Source organism: Triplophysa rosa, linkage group LG4 (genome assembly GCF_024868665.1).
Source record: "Triplophysa rosa linkage group LG4, Trosa_1v2, whole genome shotgun sequence".
NCBI classification, from domain to species: Eukaryota; Metazoa; Chordata; class Actinopteri; order Cypriniformes; family Nemacheilidae; genus Triplophysa; species Triplophysa rosa.
Window position 1 is genome coordinate 25,592,073 of NC_079893.1, and position 20,301 is coordinate 25,612,373.

The 20,301-nt window shown below is 38.0% G+C and overlaps 3 protein-coding genes across 5 annotated transcripts in view; 2 read left to right on the forward strand and 1 right to left on the reverse strand.

The window, feature by feature from the left end:
• dtx4b (deltex 4, E3 ubiquitin ligase b) overlaps positions 1-7,990 on the reverse strand; it is a 31,292-nt gene extending 23,302 nt beyond the window's left edge. The window contains exons 1-3 of one of the 2 annotated variants that reach the window (XM_057331282.1): positions 7,905-7,990; positions 5,481-7,114; positions 5,086-5,300 (exon numbers count right to left, since the gene is read on the reverse strand). In XM_057331282.1, coding sequence (XP_057187265.1) covers positions 5,086-5,300; positions 5,481-5,482 — 217 coding nt within the window. In that variant the 5' untranslated portion in view covers positions 5,483-7,114; positions 7,905-7,990. Of the gene's footprint in view, positions 1-5,085; positions 5,301-5,480; positions 7,306-7,904 lie in introns of those variants that run through there. The other variant, XM_057331281.1, reaches the window with a different exon arrangement.
• On the forward strand, positions 7,970-11,927 carry commd1 (copper metabolism (Murr1) domain containing 1). The gene is made up of 3 exons (XM_057331312.1): positions 7,970-8,262; positions 9,074-9,361; positions 11,372-11,927. Exons 1-3 carry the CDS (start codon positions 8,089-8,091, stop codon positions 11,477-11,479), a joined length of 570 nt encoding a protein of 189 aa, XP_057187295.1. The 5' UTR covers positions 7,970-8,088; the 3' UTR covers positions 11,480-11,927.
• A 1,417-nt stretch (positions 11,928-13,344) lies between these two features.
• b3gnt2a (UDP-GlcNAc:betaGal beta-1,3-N-acetylglucosaminyltransferase 2a) lies at positions 13,345-18,999 on the forward strand. 2 transcript variants are annotated; one of them, XM_057331291.1, is made up of 2 exons: positions 13,345-13,501; positions 17,713-18,999. In XM_057331291.1, exon 2 carries the CDS (start codon positions 17,733-17,735, stop codon positions 18,930-18,932), a length of 1,200 nt encoding a protein of 399 aa, XP_057187274.1. In that variant the 5' UTR covers positions 13,345-13,501; positions 17,713-17,732; the 3' UTR covers positions 18,933-18,999. The 2 variants fall into 2 exon arrangements, with proteins under 2 accessions (XP_057187274.1, XP_057187273.1); XM_057331290.1 differs by lacking the exon at positions 13,345-13,501 and adding an exon at positions 16,977-17,028.
• Positions 19,000-20,301: the final 1,302 nt, after the last annotated feature.

A 20,301-nucleotide genomic window follows, 5' to 3' on the forward strand; every position in this document is an offset into this window, starting at 1 on the left:
TCGTTTCACCCACACGATACCACTGTAGCAGCTCGCATTACAGCTTGCCTAGAAGACATCTCAGCTTGGATGAAAGAGCATCACCTCCAGCTGTACCCTGCCAAGACAGAACTACTCGTGTTTCCGGCACACCCCACGGTGCCACACGATCTCACCATCCAACTTTGCAATACCACAATCACTCCTTCCAAAACAGTCAGGAACCTCGGAGTCATATTTGATGAACAGCTGTCCTTCAATGATCACATTGCAAAGACAACGCGGTCATGCCGATATGCCTTATTCAACATTAGAAAGGTTAGACCCTATCTCACTGAGCATGCGGCACAACTCCTTGTCCAGGCCCTGGTAATCTCAAGGTTGGACTACTGCAATGCTCTCCTTGCTGGTCTTCCGCAAAGGCTGTCAAACCGCTCCAGCTGGTTCAGAACGCAGCAGCACGCCTCGTCTTCCAACAGCCCAAAAGGGCTCAAGTGACACCCCTTTTCATCTCTCTCCACTGGCTACCGGTTGAAGCCCGTATCAGATTCAAGTCATTAATGCTTGCCTACAGGACTATCACTGGATCTGCACCAGCATACTTTCACACCCTCCTACTAGGGGTGGGCAGAATGACCAAAAATCTATTTCACAGAATGAATAGTTTTATTTCACGGTAACGATATATTTCATGGTAACAATCTACTATTTTAATTCTATATCTTAGAAAAATTAGGTATTAGATTGATTTCCTTTATTTATATATTACAGTTCATTTAAATGCTCACCATATAGTTAAAATGTAGGAAAGTTATGAAAATGTAATAAAGATATCAAATTAAGTTCTGATAATGAGATTTATTATTAATTTATATTTATCTTCTAGCTATATCATATGTATACAGTAGGTAGATAGCCAACAAGTATGACAATGAAGTTTGATATTCACAAACAATGAGAGCAATGTATACGTCTTTAGGTTTGTTTATTCTCGCGCTTGTCTTCGCACTGCGAGGTGCGTCTGTCTGGTGACTCCACACCATAGCTCCACACGCGTCTCCCAGTGGCAGCGCTCACGTGGCGAGCATCATCGCGCGTAACAACGCAAGTTTCACCTTGGCTCGCCTAAAGTTAAACTTTATTAAAACTATTAACAGCTTTACAAAGCAACCTGTCTTCTGAAATACCTGAGAATGAGCTTTATTCTATGCACGCGCAGATCACTGCACCACTGCACGAGCACTGCGGGTGAGAGAAAGCGCCGGACTGGAGTGGATCACGAACCTACAGACTGAAAGAAGGTCAAAAGAATGTTTGATTTGTTCATTTGTTATCGGTGAATTAATTCACATGTTTTTTTCATCATGACGCCCAATTTGCAGAGTGCCGAGTTAACCACGCCTACTTATTTACATTCCGCGGAATACACGGAATAGTAAAATCTCTTACGGTTGACAATTCATTCCGCGGTAACGGAATATTCCGTCATTCCGCCCAGCCCTACCTCCTACACTTGTACACCCCATCAAGATCCCTGCATTCAGCAAACCAGCAGCATCTTGTATTGCCTTCCCATAAGGGCAGTAAATCGCTTTCCCGCTCATTCTCATTCACAACTCCTTCCTGGTGGAACATTCTTCCTAACTCAGTCCGGTCAACCACATCTCTCACAACATTCAAAAAACTACTTAAAACCCATCTCTTCTGTGAATACTTGACAGACAAATGAGAGAAAAAAAAACCTCTCCAGCCCTGGTCTAGCTTTTGTTGAAACCAGTAACTTTGTATTGGCACCTACTGTATTATTGCTCCTGTATGACATATCGCTTATTGCTCGCTAAACTCTTTGTAAGTCGCTTTGGATAAAAGCGTCTGCTAAATGACTAAATGTAAATGTAAAAAAAAAGAAGCTCTTTGGTTTAACATGATTCAATCATGGACAGTGGTTCCACATGTTTGAGTAATGTTTTCTGAATGGTTTTCTGAAAGAACATGAATGAATCAAGTAAACTCAACATGAAATTAACATCGAGAGAGAACATGATTGAATCAAGTAAACCCAACAAGATACTCTTCTGCACAACTACTAAAACAGACGTCACAAAAACTCTTTAAAATGCCAACACAACAGAATACTCAACTCTAATACCCTGATAGCAAACAACCATTAAATCAATGTTAAAAAATATTGTTTTGTCAATGTTAATGGCATTGAATCAAAATAACTTTTGCACCCGCATTCATGTTGAAAAAATGAAATTTCATCAACCCATTGTTGTGATCAGTGTTTGCTTTAGTTGGGACCTTGATTCTTGACATTATTAAGTCAGCTCCTCCATTTCTCCTGCTCTCTTTCAATGCTTGTGAATGTGTTTAATGAAAGCACATGTCATGAAAAACATGACTCAAACATGTGGAACCACTGTCCATGATTGAATCATGTTAAACTAAAGAATCATTTTTTTGAGTGCATCCCTATTAATTCTAATAAATGTCACTCCATAGAAAAATAAATAAAACATACAAAGTATCTTTATAGCATAAAAGTGTCTAAAGAAGCATACCATAAGGCTTTAGACGACTAATAAAGTGCATTGCAGAAGTGAAAATTATGAGAGCAGAAATCAGAGCAGATAGTGGTGTGTATGTTTGCTGGAGGGGTGATACCAACAGAAACAATTCACAATACAGTCAGCCTGAAGCAGTTCACCAAATCTGAACATTCCCTCTACTTTTCCGCCTCACCATGTGAGAGTCACTGGATAAGGAGAAACCCAATCCAGCCCTGTACGTGTTTGTGTGTGTAAAGGAAAACAGAGCAACCGACAGCCTCCCAGGGGCCAGAATGGATGAAACTTCACACAGCCTGTTGCACAATCACAATCACAACCACTCCCCTTTCCCTTCCTCCTCTATCCATCCAGTTTCGTTCTTTTACTTGGAAGCGTGCTGGTTTCCCTGGGTAGTACTTAATGGAACGTCGGTATCTGTGTTTCTGTGAAAGTTACTCTGCAGGTTCTTGGGGCAAGTCTTGACAGAGTTTTCTATTAGGGTCACAAACATTCCTATAACCTCAGTCACACACAGCATTCTAGTAATAAAAGCTTTCCCTTAAAGAATTTGTTTACCCAAACATAAAACTCCTATTATTACCAGAATGTCCTCCTTTCCAACCTATAACTTTTTCCATAGAACATAACAGGTCAACAAATCACAAGTATCACATACTGGAAGCACATTATCCGCATGCCCAAGTTCAAAGTCAACTCCTAATGAAAAATGGGTCAGTTTAATCTTAATTCTGTGCATTTTAAAGCCATACTTTATACATACCAGGCGATATATTATTTCTTTGCCACCTATATTTAACATTTGTGTTTGCTTGTAGGATTGAGCACAATAATTGTGTTATTAGCCTGTTTCTCCCATTCTTCCAAAACAGATTAATGTCTCTTGCAGTCAGGTGTGATGTCGATATGTCATGTACATTTAGGACAAATATGTGTTATTTAATGGAAAGCTGGGTGAGTGGCATAGATTTTATGCAGCATCCATGATTCAGTCATACATATACATCATAAAAAGTGTATTTTTTATGCTTCACTTCTCAACCGGTGTTTAACCCCCTTTTGTGTTTCTGTAACTTCAATAGTAAAACACTGCATTAACAGCAAAAATGTCATGGATTTGATTCTCAGGGAACCTGCAGAATTGAACAGTATTTATTTTTTGTCTGTTTGTTAGTTGCTTTTGAAAAAAAAGTGTCTGTCAAATGCATTGTCACATGCATCAATGCAGGTTACATTTTGACTACTGCCCTGAATGCTCTTTTCCATACAATTTCAATGCAGACCAAAGCATTCGAGGTTCAAAAAGCAAAACACCATAAAAATAATCTATAAACCATGTGTGCCCTATTTGAAGTATTTGAACGTAATCTGAAGTGTGACAACATCTAAAACAGACTAAATTCACGGCTACATTAAAACAACAGTTTGCGCCCTAGCTGCTCCTGATGCAGATTGTAATCTTTTGCAGGTAAATGTTTAATCTTGTCTTGCCTGGATATTTGGTGTAAACTTGCGACGCCCCCATAGAACACCTGAACGCCCCCCTTTCAAAAATCTTGCTTCTATCAACCCAATCCCCCCCTCCCCCCTCTGAACGTCCACTATCGCCCCCGTTGAGAAACGCTGTTTTAAACTGGATTTATACTCAAGCGTCGGACCTACGCCGTAGCCTACGCAGAGCCACGTACCCTACGCCGTAGCCTGACGCGCACCTCTCCAAAAATGTAACAACACGTCAACTCAACGCGGACCGCAAGCGCTGTGATTGATCTGTTTGAACCCGTCCCTCAGGTCAAAAAACTTGAGTCATGAGATAGAGTCATGTTTACTCAAACGCATTTCCGAAATAATTATCTAAGTAAAATATTTGTGCTTCTGTATTAAACATCTCAAATCTGCAACAAAAGTAACTGTTTACTTGCCGCTATCACTGCTTATGCTTCTCAAGCTAGCTGCGCCTTCTTTGGCTCTTGTCTCGGTTACACCATCAACACGCGCGTGGACAATGACGCCTAGTTGTCATTGCCTGTCGACGCGGACAACGACGTAGAATTATAAATGAAAACCGACACATAGGCTACTGCGTAGAGGCGTAGGTCTGACGCTCGAGTATAAATCCAGCTTTAGGGAATCACTATATCTGGTACATTAGCTTCCCACATTCAGTACATGTTACAAAAAAGCACAAGGTGTTGAATTAAAACATTTGGATTGTGTTTACTATATTATGAGAAATCTTTCCCCTTTTTGTTTTCCGGTCGTATACATTAAAACAGCAGCTAGATGGCTTCACTGTCACATTCTGACCAGTATCATGTCAAACGTATGAATTTTTGCAAAAGATATCAAACGCACTGCTGTGCAATGTCACTAGAAGGTGTGAACGGTTCATTGCTGAATGCATGTTAACATACACTTTTAAAATATATTGACAAAACACTTTGTTATACTTCTATATGGCTGGAATGAGAAGACCTCACACATACTATGGACTTGTTTGATCGTGTTTAAAGGCACTGATCTAATATCATCTTACCCGTATCTTGTCTGAACTGATGCATAGACTGTCGATCGAGGATGTACGGGGACAGGCGGTTGTCGGCTCGGCCTAGGACGACGCTGCCGCCGCGGGGATCGCTTCGTATCACCTCCTCTATATGATGAGACACAGCCGGGCTGTAGGGCCGCCAACGACCGTGCTCGTTGAGCCATTCCCAGACGACCACGGCAGAGGCCGGTAACATCGCGTCCCTAGAAGTAAATAAGATTAGTTACTTCTCTTCACAACCGCCATCAGACTTTTGCGAACGGATTTGCGAACATGTTACAATTGTGCTGCTAGCTGCGGTAAACTATTATTACAAGCTTTCAAACTACTACACGAACTCGTATATACTTATCAACCAGACCAAATCACATGCATGTACTCACATGTATTTAAAGGAGAGTTAACGCGAGAAATCCCAGCATCAGGGCAATCTCCGTATCACTTCCATTAACTTACTCCCGACAACTCCGTGGTCTCGACGATTGAAACTGTCGGAAATTGTTCTTCCTTATTATAAACATCGGCGTTTGCAGATTCGGCGTGTACTCCTTCCCTTTCTTTCTGCTTAACTGTTTGTTGCGAAACGATGTATGATTTATCCAGAGTCATACATCCTGTAAACGAGTTTGTAGTGAAGCGCTTGTGCTTTGCTTGCATCGCTCCAGACTGAAAACACGCAACAACACCCCCAACAGACGACAAAACCTGTTGGGTTGGTCATGTGTTTTCATGTCGTTTGAATGATGAACAAAAACGATGAAGTCTGCGTATTGAAAAGCAGTTGGAGGATTAGTCAAAAATGCATTTAGGAATAAATGACCTTTTTATGTCCCTTATTTGCCAAATTAGGGAAATACCGTTTCATCAACAAGTTTCATTCTAAACGGTGTTTAAACAAAAGTATAAAACGTGGCACCATTAAGACGTTTTTTCTTTATAGCATACTATTAATGCAGTTGGGGTTTAAACATGTTTCATTCTTTATTCTAAAAAATGAGAGTTTGCGTTTTATATAAAATAAGGCAGTGCTCACTTGTCAATTTATTCACAAAACACACAAATCTGAAATGAACACTGCGATATTGTACACTAGCCGGCTTTGATCTGTTGAATTTTTGCACTTTTGTTTGGGCTGATCATAAAACAAAACATGTCTACATATAAGTAACATTCCCACAACACACCATGAAACGGAAGTTGCGATTGACTTCTTTTCCATTCCGTATCGTATCGTGACGTGTATCTAAGTGAAACGGCTTCTGAAATTAGAAAAAAAAGTAGGATGGGACTTTATTTTGCCCTTTCCTTTTGATTGGTTTATTTTAAGTTGGGCTTGCAGGGGAGGGCTAAAAAATGCCTGGCCATTGGACAGTCAGTATAGTGCTACCTCTTTTTTGTTACCGACGTCATGTGGTCAAGAGTTGTTGTTGAGAGGGGGGGAGGAGCTTAACGTTTTTGACTAAAGATTACAAGTGCAAATTAATTTAAAAAAATGGTGTGCATGGATAAATCAGTTATAATAATCACTGCAACACTGTGTAAAACACTTAGAATTTTCCTGTTTGATTGCATGGTGACTTTAAAAATATGTTGAGCTTATAAAAGCCTGTGCTTAAATGACTTGACAGACGAGGTTGTTAAAAAATTAAAATAATTTACATTTAAAATAACAAATGAAAATCTGGCCCAATAATTTGTGCAGTCACAATTATAGTGGTACAATTTTCTCAGGCATATAGTTTTTTGTGTAACGTCTGGCATTTTATTATGACGTTAAAATTCTTTTTAGGAAAAAAATATGTTAATAAATGTCAAAAGAAGTATTTTTATACATGCATAAGTGCAGACATTGCTGTACAGAACCAATATTTGAATATATCTTATTTTGCTGTGATGAAGGATGCACTTTATTATTTTGCCACAGTTCTAAAAGTTGAAACGCACTGATTGGCGAATCCATCATTTAGTCCATCTTTTGGTCCAGAGCATTGGCTGAGAAAAAGCATTGGTTGGATAGCTGAAGAAATGGCACAAACAATGGATTTAGTAAATAGGAAGCATATGTGATGCAGTGCCAATGTCTACTCTTCCACCGTGGTTATTTAAATGCCTTTAGTCAACCTGTATTTGCTAGAAGTGGGAACAGAGTTGATTGCTATAGTCATAGCTTTACATTGGCTGGAAGATACACAGATCAAGACAGCTACGTATAATATGCTCAGATTCACTGGCAGCGTTAAGTAGTATTCAGTTGCGTCAATCAAATTGCAGATATTATTATAGAACTAATGCAACTGGTGTATAGACTTCATGCTCAAGGCAAGGTTGTTTCATTTTTATGGGTACCATATAGATATATAATATAGAAATTTATGTAAAGATCAGCAAAGCAGAAGCAAAGACAATTATTAAACAAGCTGTTATTAAATCTTGGCAACATAAATGGGATATGGTGAAGACAGGAAGACATCTCTAAAATTCTAATGGCATGTGTAAATGTTTAGAAATAAAGCTTCATGACTTATTATGTATTTAGATTTCAGAATAAGCACATTTGTCATATGTTGAGGTGTCTCAGCTGATCTGATATGTATGCTACTGTAATGAAAATGAATGTAACTCACTCTATATCTAATAAGACGGGGACATTCCCGACTGTAAATAATTCATAATTTACATGCTTAAGACATTTGCGTTGTAAGAATGTACTGTGAGCCTTTAGATGTAAAGACGTGGACTGTTAAGTTACTGTTTTATCATTCGTATGTGATTACTCCCTATTATTTTAATAGAACGTTTGGACATACCAACATGGCGGCGCGGAAGCTTCAGTGTAATGTCGTCATGAGCAATCCAGTCATTTATAGCGATCAGTGGTCGGAACTCTGTTTTTCAACGGCTCTGTTGAGAAGGATGTAAAGGCGAACGCGGATTGGACGATCATGTAAGACACGTGATGTCGATCACATGACGCCCTTGTAAACATCCAGCATGGCGGACGTGGACAGGCAGAGATGCATTAGCGCATTATTGAAAGGCATCACGCAACGGTTTTATTATGGGAACTCCGACATCACTGAGGACTTGCTTAAAAATGAGCTTTATGCAGAGATGCCACAGGAGGAGTTTCACGCTTTACACGAGAAGATGAGAGCGCTTTTAAAGGTAGTTTTATTAAAATTCCTTGTGATTATACATTGTATCTTAAAGCGTTTACTGCACTATAATACAAATTGTAATATGTGCTTTTATAAAACAAGTGATGGTAGGTTAGTTTGGACAGTATGTCTTTGTCACTTTATCGAGTGATCTTTAATTCTTGAAAGTTACATGCAGGAAAGGTGTTATCTTTTTCCTCAAGGTGGCGGTCTACGTCCATTAGCTTTCAGATCTCTAATCTAAATATTCTACAAATAATGTGCTCTTGCAGTATGCAAATAAGATGTATACAATGAATTGTATAATGACGTATTACAAAAATACACATCATCTGCTCTTCCAGTTCAATTTTCATGCCACAAAAAAACTTGACTTTATACAAACAAAAAACAGTGACTTAAAGTAATATAGGCCCGGTTTCACAGACAATTATCTTAAACCAGGACTATGCCTTAGTTAAATGAGCATATTTAATTTTCTTTTATTAAAATTACATTTATAAAAACATTACTGGTGTGCATGCATCTTGAGACAAAACAACGGCATTGACATATTTTAAGATATGTCAGGGCAATTTATTTTCAGTTAAGACAGCTCAAACTTTGATTTTAGTCTGGGACTAGTTTTAAGCCTTGTCTATGAAACGGGGCAATAATCTACAGTACTGTGCACAGTAACTAGCACAGTAGGCCTGCGTCTTCTGCTTGTCCGTTCTAAGTGTTTTTTTTTTTTTGCCATATTAAGTCCAGTTTTGACCTTCCCTCAACCCCATGCTTATCTTTTCCCCATGTCTGTTTCTCAATATTTCTGTCTTCAGTCCATTGCATCTGCAGATATGGACCAGGCGCAGCTTGAAGCTTTTCTCACAGCACAGACTCGCAAGCAGGGTGGCGGTGGAGTGAGTCCGGAGCAGGCGGCCGCTCTGTCACGCTTCTGGAAGGCCCACCGTGCACGGGTGCGAGAGAGCCTGCTGTCTCAGAGCCGCTGGGAGCCTGGCCTGAGGGGCCTGAAGTGGCGGGTGGACCTGCACAGTTCTTCCAGCAGGGGGCAGCTGACGAACAGCCCTGTGGCCCTGGTGGAATTAGAGCTGGGTCGCACTGGTGAGGTGAGATGAACTAAAGGAAAGTTTCTTTCATGTCAGTGGGTGATGTGTTATTTTAAACTGACTCAACATTTCAATTAAACTTTCAATTAACTTTTGGCTATGGAGATTATAATAAAAGTTTTTGCCATGCTTTCATAATTTTGTGACTTATCCCAGACTGTCCTAAAAAGTATACAAATATAATTTGTTACATTTCTAAACTATGATAATTAACGTGTCAGTATTTGTTTTGTGAAAATGATTCATGCCACAAATTACAGATGTTGCATTCCCAAATTTAATGTAATTTTTAATTATTCATCAGCTAAAATGGCATAGTGAGATTCACTCATAAATGCATCCAGTACACTTCAGAATTTCTGTGGTTGTTTTAGGATATATAGAAGATTTAAGATGCATTATCAAACACACCTAAAATACGTAGAGGCATGTTCCAAAAATGAAGTCACACCCTGCTTTCTGAATTTATTTCCTGCACATCTGCAGAAGTTGGAACATGTTGGATATTTTGTTTTATTGTATAGTGAAGCATGTGACTTGTTTCTGGAAAGATTTAAATCAGAGACATTTAGTCATACTTTGTAGGAATGTCATGATGGTGAGTAAATAATGATACATTTCTAGAAAGTAGAAACCCATTAGAGATAATAGCCCTAATTACACCGCTAATATATCCTCTATTTTATTTTGTTTATTTTCAAATTGATATGCCATTCCATACTGACTGTAAGTTATTATATAACCTCAGTGATTCGAGAGTAGAATGGCATTACGGCTTTGTCTGGTTTATTTTCTTTTTGAAATGCACATTTACAAGTGGGTTTCAGTTTTCTCACTCATCTGTCTTCCTGTGTTTGCCTGTCTGAGTGCTTTAATTGTTTCTCATCATATCCACTGTGTGCCGAGAGATGCATTACACCATGTGTGATTCATGCCCGGAGAATAGCAGGACTGCAGAATCATTAATTACTGCAGAACTGAGATATTTCTGTATTTAAAAAAGCTACAAAATTAGAAAACAAACTGTTAATAATGTAGTATTTTATATGATTAATATTTATGTTTCTAATATAAAACAGCACAAGAGAGATTTATTTTCATTGTTAGGTTTTTTTGTCAGCTACCCAGATACAGAGAGCTGCAATGTAAACAATTCTGAAAGGTTTTGTGTGAGATTTGGGTTTAGGGGTGGGGGAGAAAATATTAGGTCAGAAAAGTCTATAGAAAGTCTCCACAGCATGATTGACATGCAAACATATCTATTTTAAGTCTTTGTGGATTCTTAGCCGGCCCTGTATCTGTCTTATTTTAGAATCAAAATTTTCTTTCTTCACTTTTTGTGAAGCATACTTTTACGAAGTCAACATGTAGTCAACGTTCAAAATTGTATAGCTAATGATGATGTCAGTGACGATGTTTGGCTATCTGAGGATGTCATAAATGGTCTTTCTGTTTCTGCTGCTGATATCATCTGGGTCTTATTCTTCTGGCTTTTTCTCCCTTTCAGGATCAGCTTACAATGACGCCTTGTGAAATGGTGCAATGTTACATGTGTAGTTACTAAACTAATGGACATGAATTATTGATTTGAAAAACATTTATTATGGGAGATGATTAGCAAGGAGGCAAGTTTAATGTATGTGGGAATAGTCAGTTATACAAAAAAAGAGTGCGAGAGAATTGACCAATCTCAATCAAGTATGACAGATAACTAAATAAATCACCCCTGTATCACTGAATGCAAATCTAGTCCTCTGTTTTTATGTTCAGAGTGCTTCAAATGTCATGAATCTTACACCTTTGTGTTGATGCAGGTTGTTTACAGGTGTGTCAGCATTACCCATATAGCATGTAAATGCAGATTTCTTGTTTAGAACCCAACTATGTTGTAGGGCAATTTAGGGTTACTGTTCATAGCATGTATGATATGTAGTTTGTCCCTTTAATATGCATAACAGGGAGTTAATAGTCAGTGTCAATCATTGTTTGTCTCTTTCTTTTATACTTCAGAACTCGGAGTTTATGTGCTTGGAGTTGGATGAGCAGAAGGTCAATTCAGTCCTGATGAAGATGGCGGAACTTCAAGAAAGCATCGACCGTATTGTGCACCACAGCTAGAGCCTTGTGCACGCGGGCGTGTTTGTGTGTTAGTGTGCGTGGGTGTCTTTTGCCATTGTGCCATTTTGAAACTAACACCAATAACAACATAAATTGTTATTATGTTTTATTTTTTAAAAGCTGTTTTTTTTCTCTCATTGGACTTTATGTTCTGGTTTTGGTAATAATATTAAAGTAATAAACCACACACACCAACATGAATAATGCATGCGTGTCCAAAGTCGTCTTGTTTTACAAACTCTGTTTGTATCCTAACAGCCACCGGCAAGTCTTTACACATGTTACAAACGTTTGTATATTTCATTTTTAAGATAAAGTTTGTAGATAAAAACCAAAACAAATACATCAAAATAGTGAGCCCACTAATTTTATCATACAGTTTGACATTCATTTCTGTAAAAATTGGTCATAATTGACTAAAATGATTAAATAAATGACTAAACACAGACTAATGTGAGGCCCTCTCTTTTAAATACCTGTATGTAAATTGTTTCATACATCTGTGTTGTTATTTATTATATGACACTGAAGATTGAGAGTTTAATTCCAGGAACTGGAGATATACTATCACTGCAATCTTCCTCTATCTGTATATTATTTGACCTGCCCGAGAATTACCTCAGACGAACCGTTTTAAAGAAGCAGAGTAAAATCTGTTCAGAATAGATTCGTCATAGTGTTTGTATGTTGACAAATATGGTACAAATTAGTGTCAAAAGAAGATAATTTGAGAAATGACTTGGTGGTTTTGTGTCTATACAATGGAAGTCAATTGGGCCTAATTTTGTTTGGTTACCACTGTTCTTCAAAATATCTTCTTTTTTTTTGTTCTTACATGAAGGTGAGCAAATGATGAAAGTATGTATTCATTTTTTGATTAAATATCCCTTTTTAAATAGGAAACCTAACATTTTCTACAATGCATTCTTCTAAAGTGGGTGAACAGTTTTCCGAAGTTTTTATACCTTTTTTATGTTTCTTCAATGTTCTGTATCACATTTAGTGTATGTCTGTTTTAAGCGTCAGTAATAACTTGTGAAACCACCTGTCCTGTTTAAATATTGAAGATGACTGAATATTTAAACATATTTAGCACTATCTTCACGTAACCTGAGATGTGTCGCGGGTTTCAAAGGTGTAAAATTCTGGACGTGAACCAAGTTTATTATCATAGACAAACGCCTACCTCTAGTTGGACTTCTGTACTTTCATGTTTTCTTTGTGTCTGTGAAAAGAACAGGGTGGCATAAAAAGCTCAACAGTAGGTGGACGTCCCTCAATTACACCCATTAATTAATCAGATGAGAAGATACTGGTGTAATTGGTGCCTTAGTGCCATTGGGAAGTGTGTGTTTTTTGTCTGTCTGCTCCTGTCGTCCATTATTAGATTTCAAGGTTTTTAATCAAAATCTCAGAATGTAAACTTGACGCAGTCGTCATTGTGGTCACATGAATGTATTATTTGTTCATTATACCGGCCTGATAGTGAGGCTGTACAGAGCCAACACAATTGTTGCAGCTGCTCCATGTTCTGGTTTTATTGTTGGTATAGATTTCTAGTGTTATCTTAAATATTTAAAAACAAAGCTAAATACAAAAAAACTAACTTTATAAAATGATGCAACAATATGTAAAATACCTGGTGTTTGTTTATAGAGTTACATTTTTGAACTAATAGTCACTGAATAACTTCTGTCAGAATGTGTGGTTCGATATGTGTGGATTTGTGACCAATGTCTTTGCATTTTGTTGTTTAAAACAGCAAAGAACAATGTTTTTTCTTAAGGGTTATATGCAGCAAGTCGTTAATAGGAAGGTGCTCAGGCTGTAGAGTGGGAGTGACCTGGCAAAAGTGGAATTATCAACAGCTCACACTATGCGCAAATTATTAAGAGATTAACTCTTAAGGGGACTTTACATGTTTGGGAAAGAGTGAATAAAACCTTCAGCTCCTTCGTTCGGATTGAGAGCATAAAATGAAGATGGGTCTTTGAAGAGCAGGACATTTTTTCTGTTATAGAGGTGAGAATATCGCGCACCTACACGTGCTATTAAATTCAATCACCTAACGTTTATTTTCTGCAAAACAGAAGATACCGTATAGCGCGGAGCCTACGGAGCCCGTCTGGTCACCCCTTGGAGAAAAAAAAAACAAGACCCGCAAATCCGTGCCCACAGTTTTGTAATTCGTTCCCTCAGTTTAAAAATCTAAAAAGTCTAAAAATCCGTACTCACAGATTCTAAAACTGTTCCAACAGTTTACAAAACCGTGCTCTCGGATTAATAAACTGAACCCACGAGTTTACAATCCGTGCTCTCGGTTTTGTAAACCGTCCCCTCAGTTTTTGAAATTTGTCCCACACATTCATATTCTGTGCCCACGCTTTTGCAATCCGTTAACACAGTTTTGCAAACTGTAGCCTACTCGCGGAATTGAAGCCTGTCTGTCAACAGAACAAGCTCCTTCCTACAGGAACATTAACGAATATTGTACTGTTTTATTTTAGATTATATTATAAATTGTCTTAATGTGTTTACTTTACACACGCATGCGTGGCGCGGATAAAGCCGCGTTTCACTGGCATAAAGTTGGTTTGACATTAAACGTTCGATATCCGTGAATTTAGGGACCGTCTCTAAAGTTACATACACATTATTGTCATGGCTCTGCTTCATTTAGTCATGTTTTTCTTGGTCCTGTGGCAGAGCCATGACAAAGCCTTAGGTTTTATGTGAGAAGAAGACCTTGAGTTGTTTGTTTTTACTTCTCATGTGTTTTCTCGTGTCTTGTCATCGGCCCCGCCCCTCTCGTCTCATGTATTGCTTTTCTCCCGTGTCTCATGTTCTGTGTAATTATCCCTCGTTTGTCTTCTCCTATAAATGCCCTCATGTTTCTTTGTCCTGTGCTCGTGCGTTGCGTTTGATGTGTTCTGTGCCTTGTGTAAGACGTTGCGTCTTTTCATGTCCTGGAAACTTCTTGTCACAGTAAGTCTTCTAGTCAGTGTTAGTCTTTGTCAAGTGTTGTCTTAAGTGTAGTTTATTTAGTTTAGTGTTCCTGTCTAGTCTGTTATTAGATCCCCTCTGTTTTGTTGTTTTACCCCCTCGTGGGTTTTTGTTTTGTCTTATTTTGTTAAATAAAAGTCTGTTAACCCCTTCACCTCTGGCTGCCTGCAATTGGATTCTTCTCATACATTTCCTGACACATTATAATACATGTTTCCAACTTGTATGGCATTTAATAGGAATGACTTATACCCACAATACTAACTGTACAGTGTTCATGTGTGTCAGATATAATGCACACTTTTTAGATTATTTATATTATTTATAATAAACCGTTAAATCAAATGCAAATAGGGCTCATACATAAATATACAAATTTTAAAGCTCAATAGCATTTAAAGGGAATGACTTCTCTGACTAACTGTAAAGTGTTCTTGTGTGTGTCAGATAGAATGCACACCTTTTAGATTATTGATATGTATTAAAATAAACTTTCAAATCACATGCAAACATTCCTACGCATGTATATAATGGTCTCATTCACAAATATACCATTATTTAAGGCTCAATATACGTATAGGAATATGTGCATATGATTTGATGGTTTATTTTAATACTCAATAATCTAAAAGTTGTGCATAATAGCTGACACACACATGAACACTGTACAGTTAGTTTTGTGGCTATAAAACATCCCCTTTAAATGCTTTTTAAATTGTAAAAGGGTATTTTAATGTGTATGTAACTTTAGAGATGGTCCCTAAATTCACGAATATCGAAAATATAATGTCAAACCAACTTTATGCCAGTGAAACGCGGCAATGAACGCATGCTTTATATGCACCACGTGCTCATGTGTAAACACATTAAGACAATTTATAATATAATCTAAAATAAAACAGTACAATATTTGTTAATGTTCCTGTAGGAAGGAGCTTGTTCTGTTGACAGACAGGCTTCAATTCCGCGAGTAGGCTACAGTTTGCAAAACTGTGTGAACGGATTGCGAAAGCGTGGGCACAGAATATGAATGTGTGGGACAAATTTCAAAAACTGAGGGGACGGTTTACAAAACCGAGAACACGGATTGTAAACTCATGGGTACAGTCTATTAATCTGAGAGCACGGTTTTGTAAATGGTGGGAACAGTTTTAGAATCTGTGAGTACGGATTTTTAAACTGAGGGAACGAATTACAAAACTGTGGCCACGGATTTGCGGGTCTTGTTTTTTTTTCTCCGAGGGGTGACCAGACAGGCTCCGTAGTATAGCAAACTGCTATACAAATACTTAAAGTTTAACTAAGCGTAGTGTAAAGAATTAGTTACAAAATACATTTCCCGTTGATACTCGATTCGAGGCTATAGCCTACCAGGGGTATTTAAGTTCCAAGAGGTCCGGTCTTTATATTTTCTTCCAAAAGGAGGTCCGGACAATATGTTTTTTGAAAATAAATATATATTTAATCAATTTAGCCCAGTTGGATATACTGTACATACTGTATAAAAGATATGATCTTTTATCAGGCCATTTATTTAATATTTTGATATCCACAGTATGTATGTATTGTAGGCTCTGTATAATGAAGTTTGATAATTAATATTTGTAGATAAAAAAACTACTGACAACATACAAGTAACAATTAAAATGCTCATCATAAACAGAAAACAAAGTTACTAAATTAGCCTTTCCATGCCATTCATACCGGAACTATTTTTTTAGTAGGCGATTTACAAAGCAATGTTTACATTTCGACTACACTCATAAAAACAACATAGAAAACAAAACAAAAGTCATATAGAAGGTTGTAATTGGTTATGTCTTGAAAATGTGTCAACTGAAAACTGCCATAAACATATAGGGATCATCGTAGTAGGTTGCTCCCAATATTTTGAAACTTTTTGTGGATTATTCTTACTATATTACCTACTATCCTAAATATGTGGTTACAGCATAAATTTCATCTCTGGGGTCACTGCAGACCTTCTTCACATCTTTCACACACATTCTTCAAGATTTCATCCTATCTCCACACCTGGGACAACCCCTGTGCAATGAGATTTTGGACATTTAAAAGGAGAGCGTTGATAACATTTGCTTTACGTTGTGGAAAGTTCCATTGCAGGAATTTTGGGAGGGGGGACAAAATTTAAGTTAGAAAACATTGTGTTGTCGAACAATGAGGGGTGTCCTGCAGTCAAAGGGTCTGACGCTGCACGTCTGTAATTGGTGTCATGTGGAACACATGATCTTTGTATGAGAGATGGAAAGCATGTGACAGCATGATGAAATTCAGACTGATCTTCTGAAAACTGAGCTAGAGGACAAAACGAGAAAAGTGTTAGATTGGGTAAATATACTAACCGGAGGAGATCAGAAAGTGTGGTTGACTCTGCAGTCTACTGGTTAGGTATGAAACCCGGGCTGATATGCAGCAGGTTTCTCCCTTACTGTTCAGGTTCGATCGCAGGAGGAGAAACGTTGGACGCATCAGGTCGGACGTACACATGGAACTCGCCCTTGACTTTCCCTTCCAATGTACTCGCTGTGAGTCATGGACCGACTGTTACTTTAAGTGTTTTTACATTAACAATTTTTGCTTATATTTGCTTATGATAAGGGAAACCTTATAACATTTCCGGGTCACTTTTCATCCCGATTATCACTGTAATGCATTCAAATGGTTTTCTTTAAAAAAAATCTTACAATTTTCACTGGTGAATTTGATTAGATTGTCACTCATTTCTTATTGGATAGATTAGAACTGATGGAGTTTAGAGATGCTTTATCTAACTCTATTTATGCTTGCCCTTTGACACTTCCTATGGTTTGGGTTTGGGTATGTTCATGTGCTTTAGTTGTGCACACTGTCTTTTCAAAAAACATGTTTGGATGTGGTGTGAACAAAGCCTGAGGAAGTATAACTAATGTCACTCAGGTTTTTGTTTGGAACTCCTATGTTTTTTTACATGTTCTAACTACAAACTAACAAGCCAAAGGATTTGTGTATTTCTGTACTAACAGGCTTTGACTAACTAACGGACATGTTTCTCCATTTCCCATGTGGCTTAAGTCAACTCTGTTTCTGTAATATCTTCTGTAGACAGCTTTCAGCCCACTGCATTGACCAGAGACCAGCCGCTAACATGATTCCCATCATAAAATGAGAAAAGCTGGTCCTTGATCATCCTCTAACCCAAAATTGAACATTGCCTCATTTTGTGCTTGCAGGCGATGAGCGCATCTTCAAGATGCACGGCAACTGGAAGATGATGAAGCTGGTTGGAATGCTGATGCTGGCCAACTTCTTCATCTACATGTTGGTGGCAGTGTCCCGGAACTACGGTCAGAATAACCACAAGCACCGAAAATTAATATCCAAAGGGTTCTGGAAAAATCCAGAGGTCATGACACCAATCTGGAACCACGAGCAGCAACGTCTGGACGACATCCACTTCCTGCCCCTTGCCAACGGCAGCGAGTCCTTCCACGACTTTCTGGGGATCCCTCATTGGCTGAATACGAGTCACATGTCTTCCTGCCAGCGAGATGACAAAGTGATGACACAAATAAAAGACTTTAGTTCACTTCCACAGCGCTTTAAAGACTTCATGCTGTACAGGGACTGCAGGTTATTCCCTCTGATAACGGATGCACCCAGCGTGTGTTCGAAACCACCCTTCCTCTTACTCGTGATAAAGTCCATCGCGCCTCATTTCGATCGACGGCAGGCCATCAGAGAGTCGTGGGGTCGTGCCGGTCTCCTTGATGACCATCGCATCTCCACTGTGTTCCTCCTTGGAAACACCGCTGCAACGGACTACTTTCCAGATTTGTCAAATATGGTCAAGCATGAGGCCTTGTTGCACGGAGATGTGTTGCAGTGGGATTATCGCGACTCATTTTTTAATCTAACATTGAAAGAAGTGCTTTTTCTGGAATGGTTTGCCACCAATTGCTCCTCCGCCCAGTACGTTTTCAAAGGTGACGATGATGTTTTTGTAAATACACACCACTTACTGGAATATCTGCGCAATTTAACGGCAACCAGCTCACGAGACCTCTTCATTGGAGATGTGATCTCCAATGCTGGACCTCATCGGGACAAAAAACTCAAGTATTATATCCCCGAAAGCGTGTTTGTGGGGGGTTACCCTCCCTATGCGGGTGGGGGAGGTTACCTGTACTCAGGTAATTTAGGGATGCGACTAAGAACTATCTCACAATTGGTCACACTGTACCCAATTGATGATGTGTACACTGGGATGTGTTTGAGGAGACTGGGTTTAGTGCCACAGAAACACACTGGCTTTAAGACTTTTGGCATTGAGGAGAAATACAAAGACAATGTTTGTGCTTATAAAAACTTGATGCTGGTGCATCCCAGGAGTCCACAGGAGATGATTAAGATCTGGATTGGGATAAATGACCCCAAAACACACTGTGAGTAAGAGACGTTTTATGGTCAATGAAAAATGGCATGTCTTTTTCTAAAGATAGCAGGACACAAACTTTCTTTTTTACTGTAAATCATTTTATTATTAACACTATTAAAAGACCAGAATTTAAAGAGAGTGAACAGGGCAATTTTATTTTCACGTTTACCATGAAGTCTCAGCTTTGTGAAGAACTTTCTTTATAGGTCATACAGTTTGGCCTTTCATTACAAATACTGTGCAATGCCCTATGCAATACATGAAAATCAGGATGTTTCCATGACGATAAAGAATTATAGAGACTGTGGCCTTTTTTATGTTGAGATGTGAATTGTCATTCCTATTTATGTGTGTTTCTGTATTACAAAATGAGATGTGCTCTAAACAAAATATATGGTTCACACAATTTATATAAAAACAATAGTGATAACAGATGTTCTATCAATTATGCAAGATGCACGGAGTTGTGAACTTTGTGCCCTTGTTATAGAACAACATACGATACCGCAACACACACAAAACCATATGAAGTTCAAAGTCTAGCAAATTTCCATTGCACTATAACTCTGTTAATCCCACAGGTGGATAGGACAGGATTTATTGTGAACTTTGACTTCTAAAACCTAGTTTGTGTCTTTAACACTTCTAAGTTACTCATTCAGTGCTTTGTTTGTGTTATACACACAGTACTCATCAATTATTGTACTGTGTTTAATAATTTATCAGGGAACACTAAATAACTGGAGGATTTAAAAACATACTTTTTTAATTGACTAAGTATTGGGTTAATTTACCATGGGCATGTTATGATTTTGTTTAGTTAAATCTATAACACAGGAATTATAAATTAATTACTTTACATCTTAATTTGGACAAGTGTGTTACAAAAATACCACATTCATAACAACCTTTACCATGTGCAACAAAGTAACACTATGGACAATTATATCAGATCATTAAGAATGATCATATTTACTGATCCTAACCCTGTTGCAAGATGTTTACTTAGTTGCATCACCCTTACAAAAAAGACTTTTACTTGAGAAAGACTTTCCATAAAAGTTGTATGCATTTGACTTATTTTTATTTGATTGTAATACCTTTAAAAAATAAGAGAAATGAAAAATGTGTTAACAGAAGTTTACTTTTATATTCTAACTCATCCCCGGAAATAACGTCTGGATTTAGTAACATGAAAAGTATTGTAGTGTTGTCACGATACCAAACTTCGGTACCAGTAGGTACAAAATGTGACGATACTTGCATTTCCCGCTTATCATTTTATTTAATATAGCATTAAAACATTCACGTTACTAATAACTTTGTAATATTAAAACATCAAAAATATTTATCAACATTAAACGAGCGAAGTTCCAGAAATGAA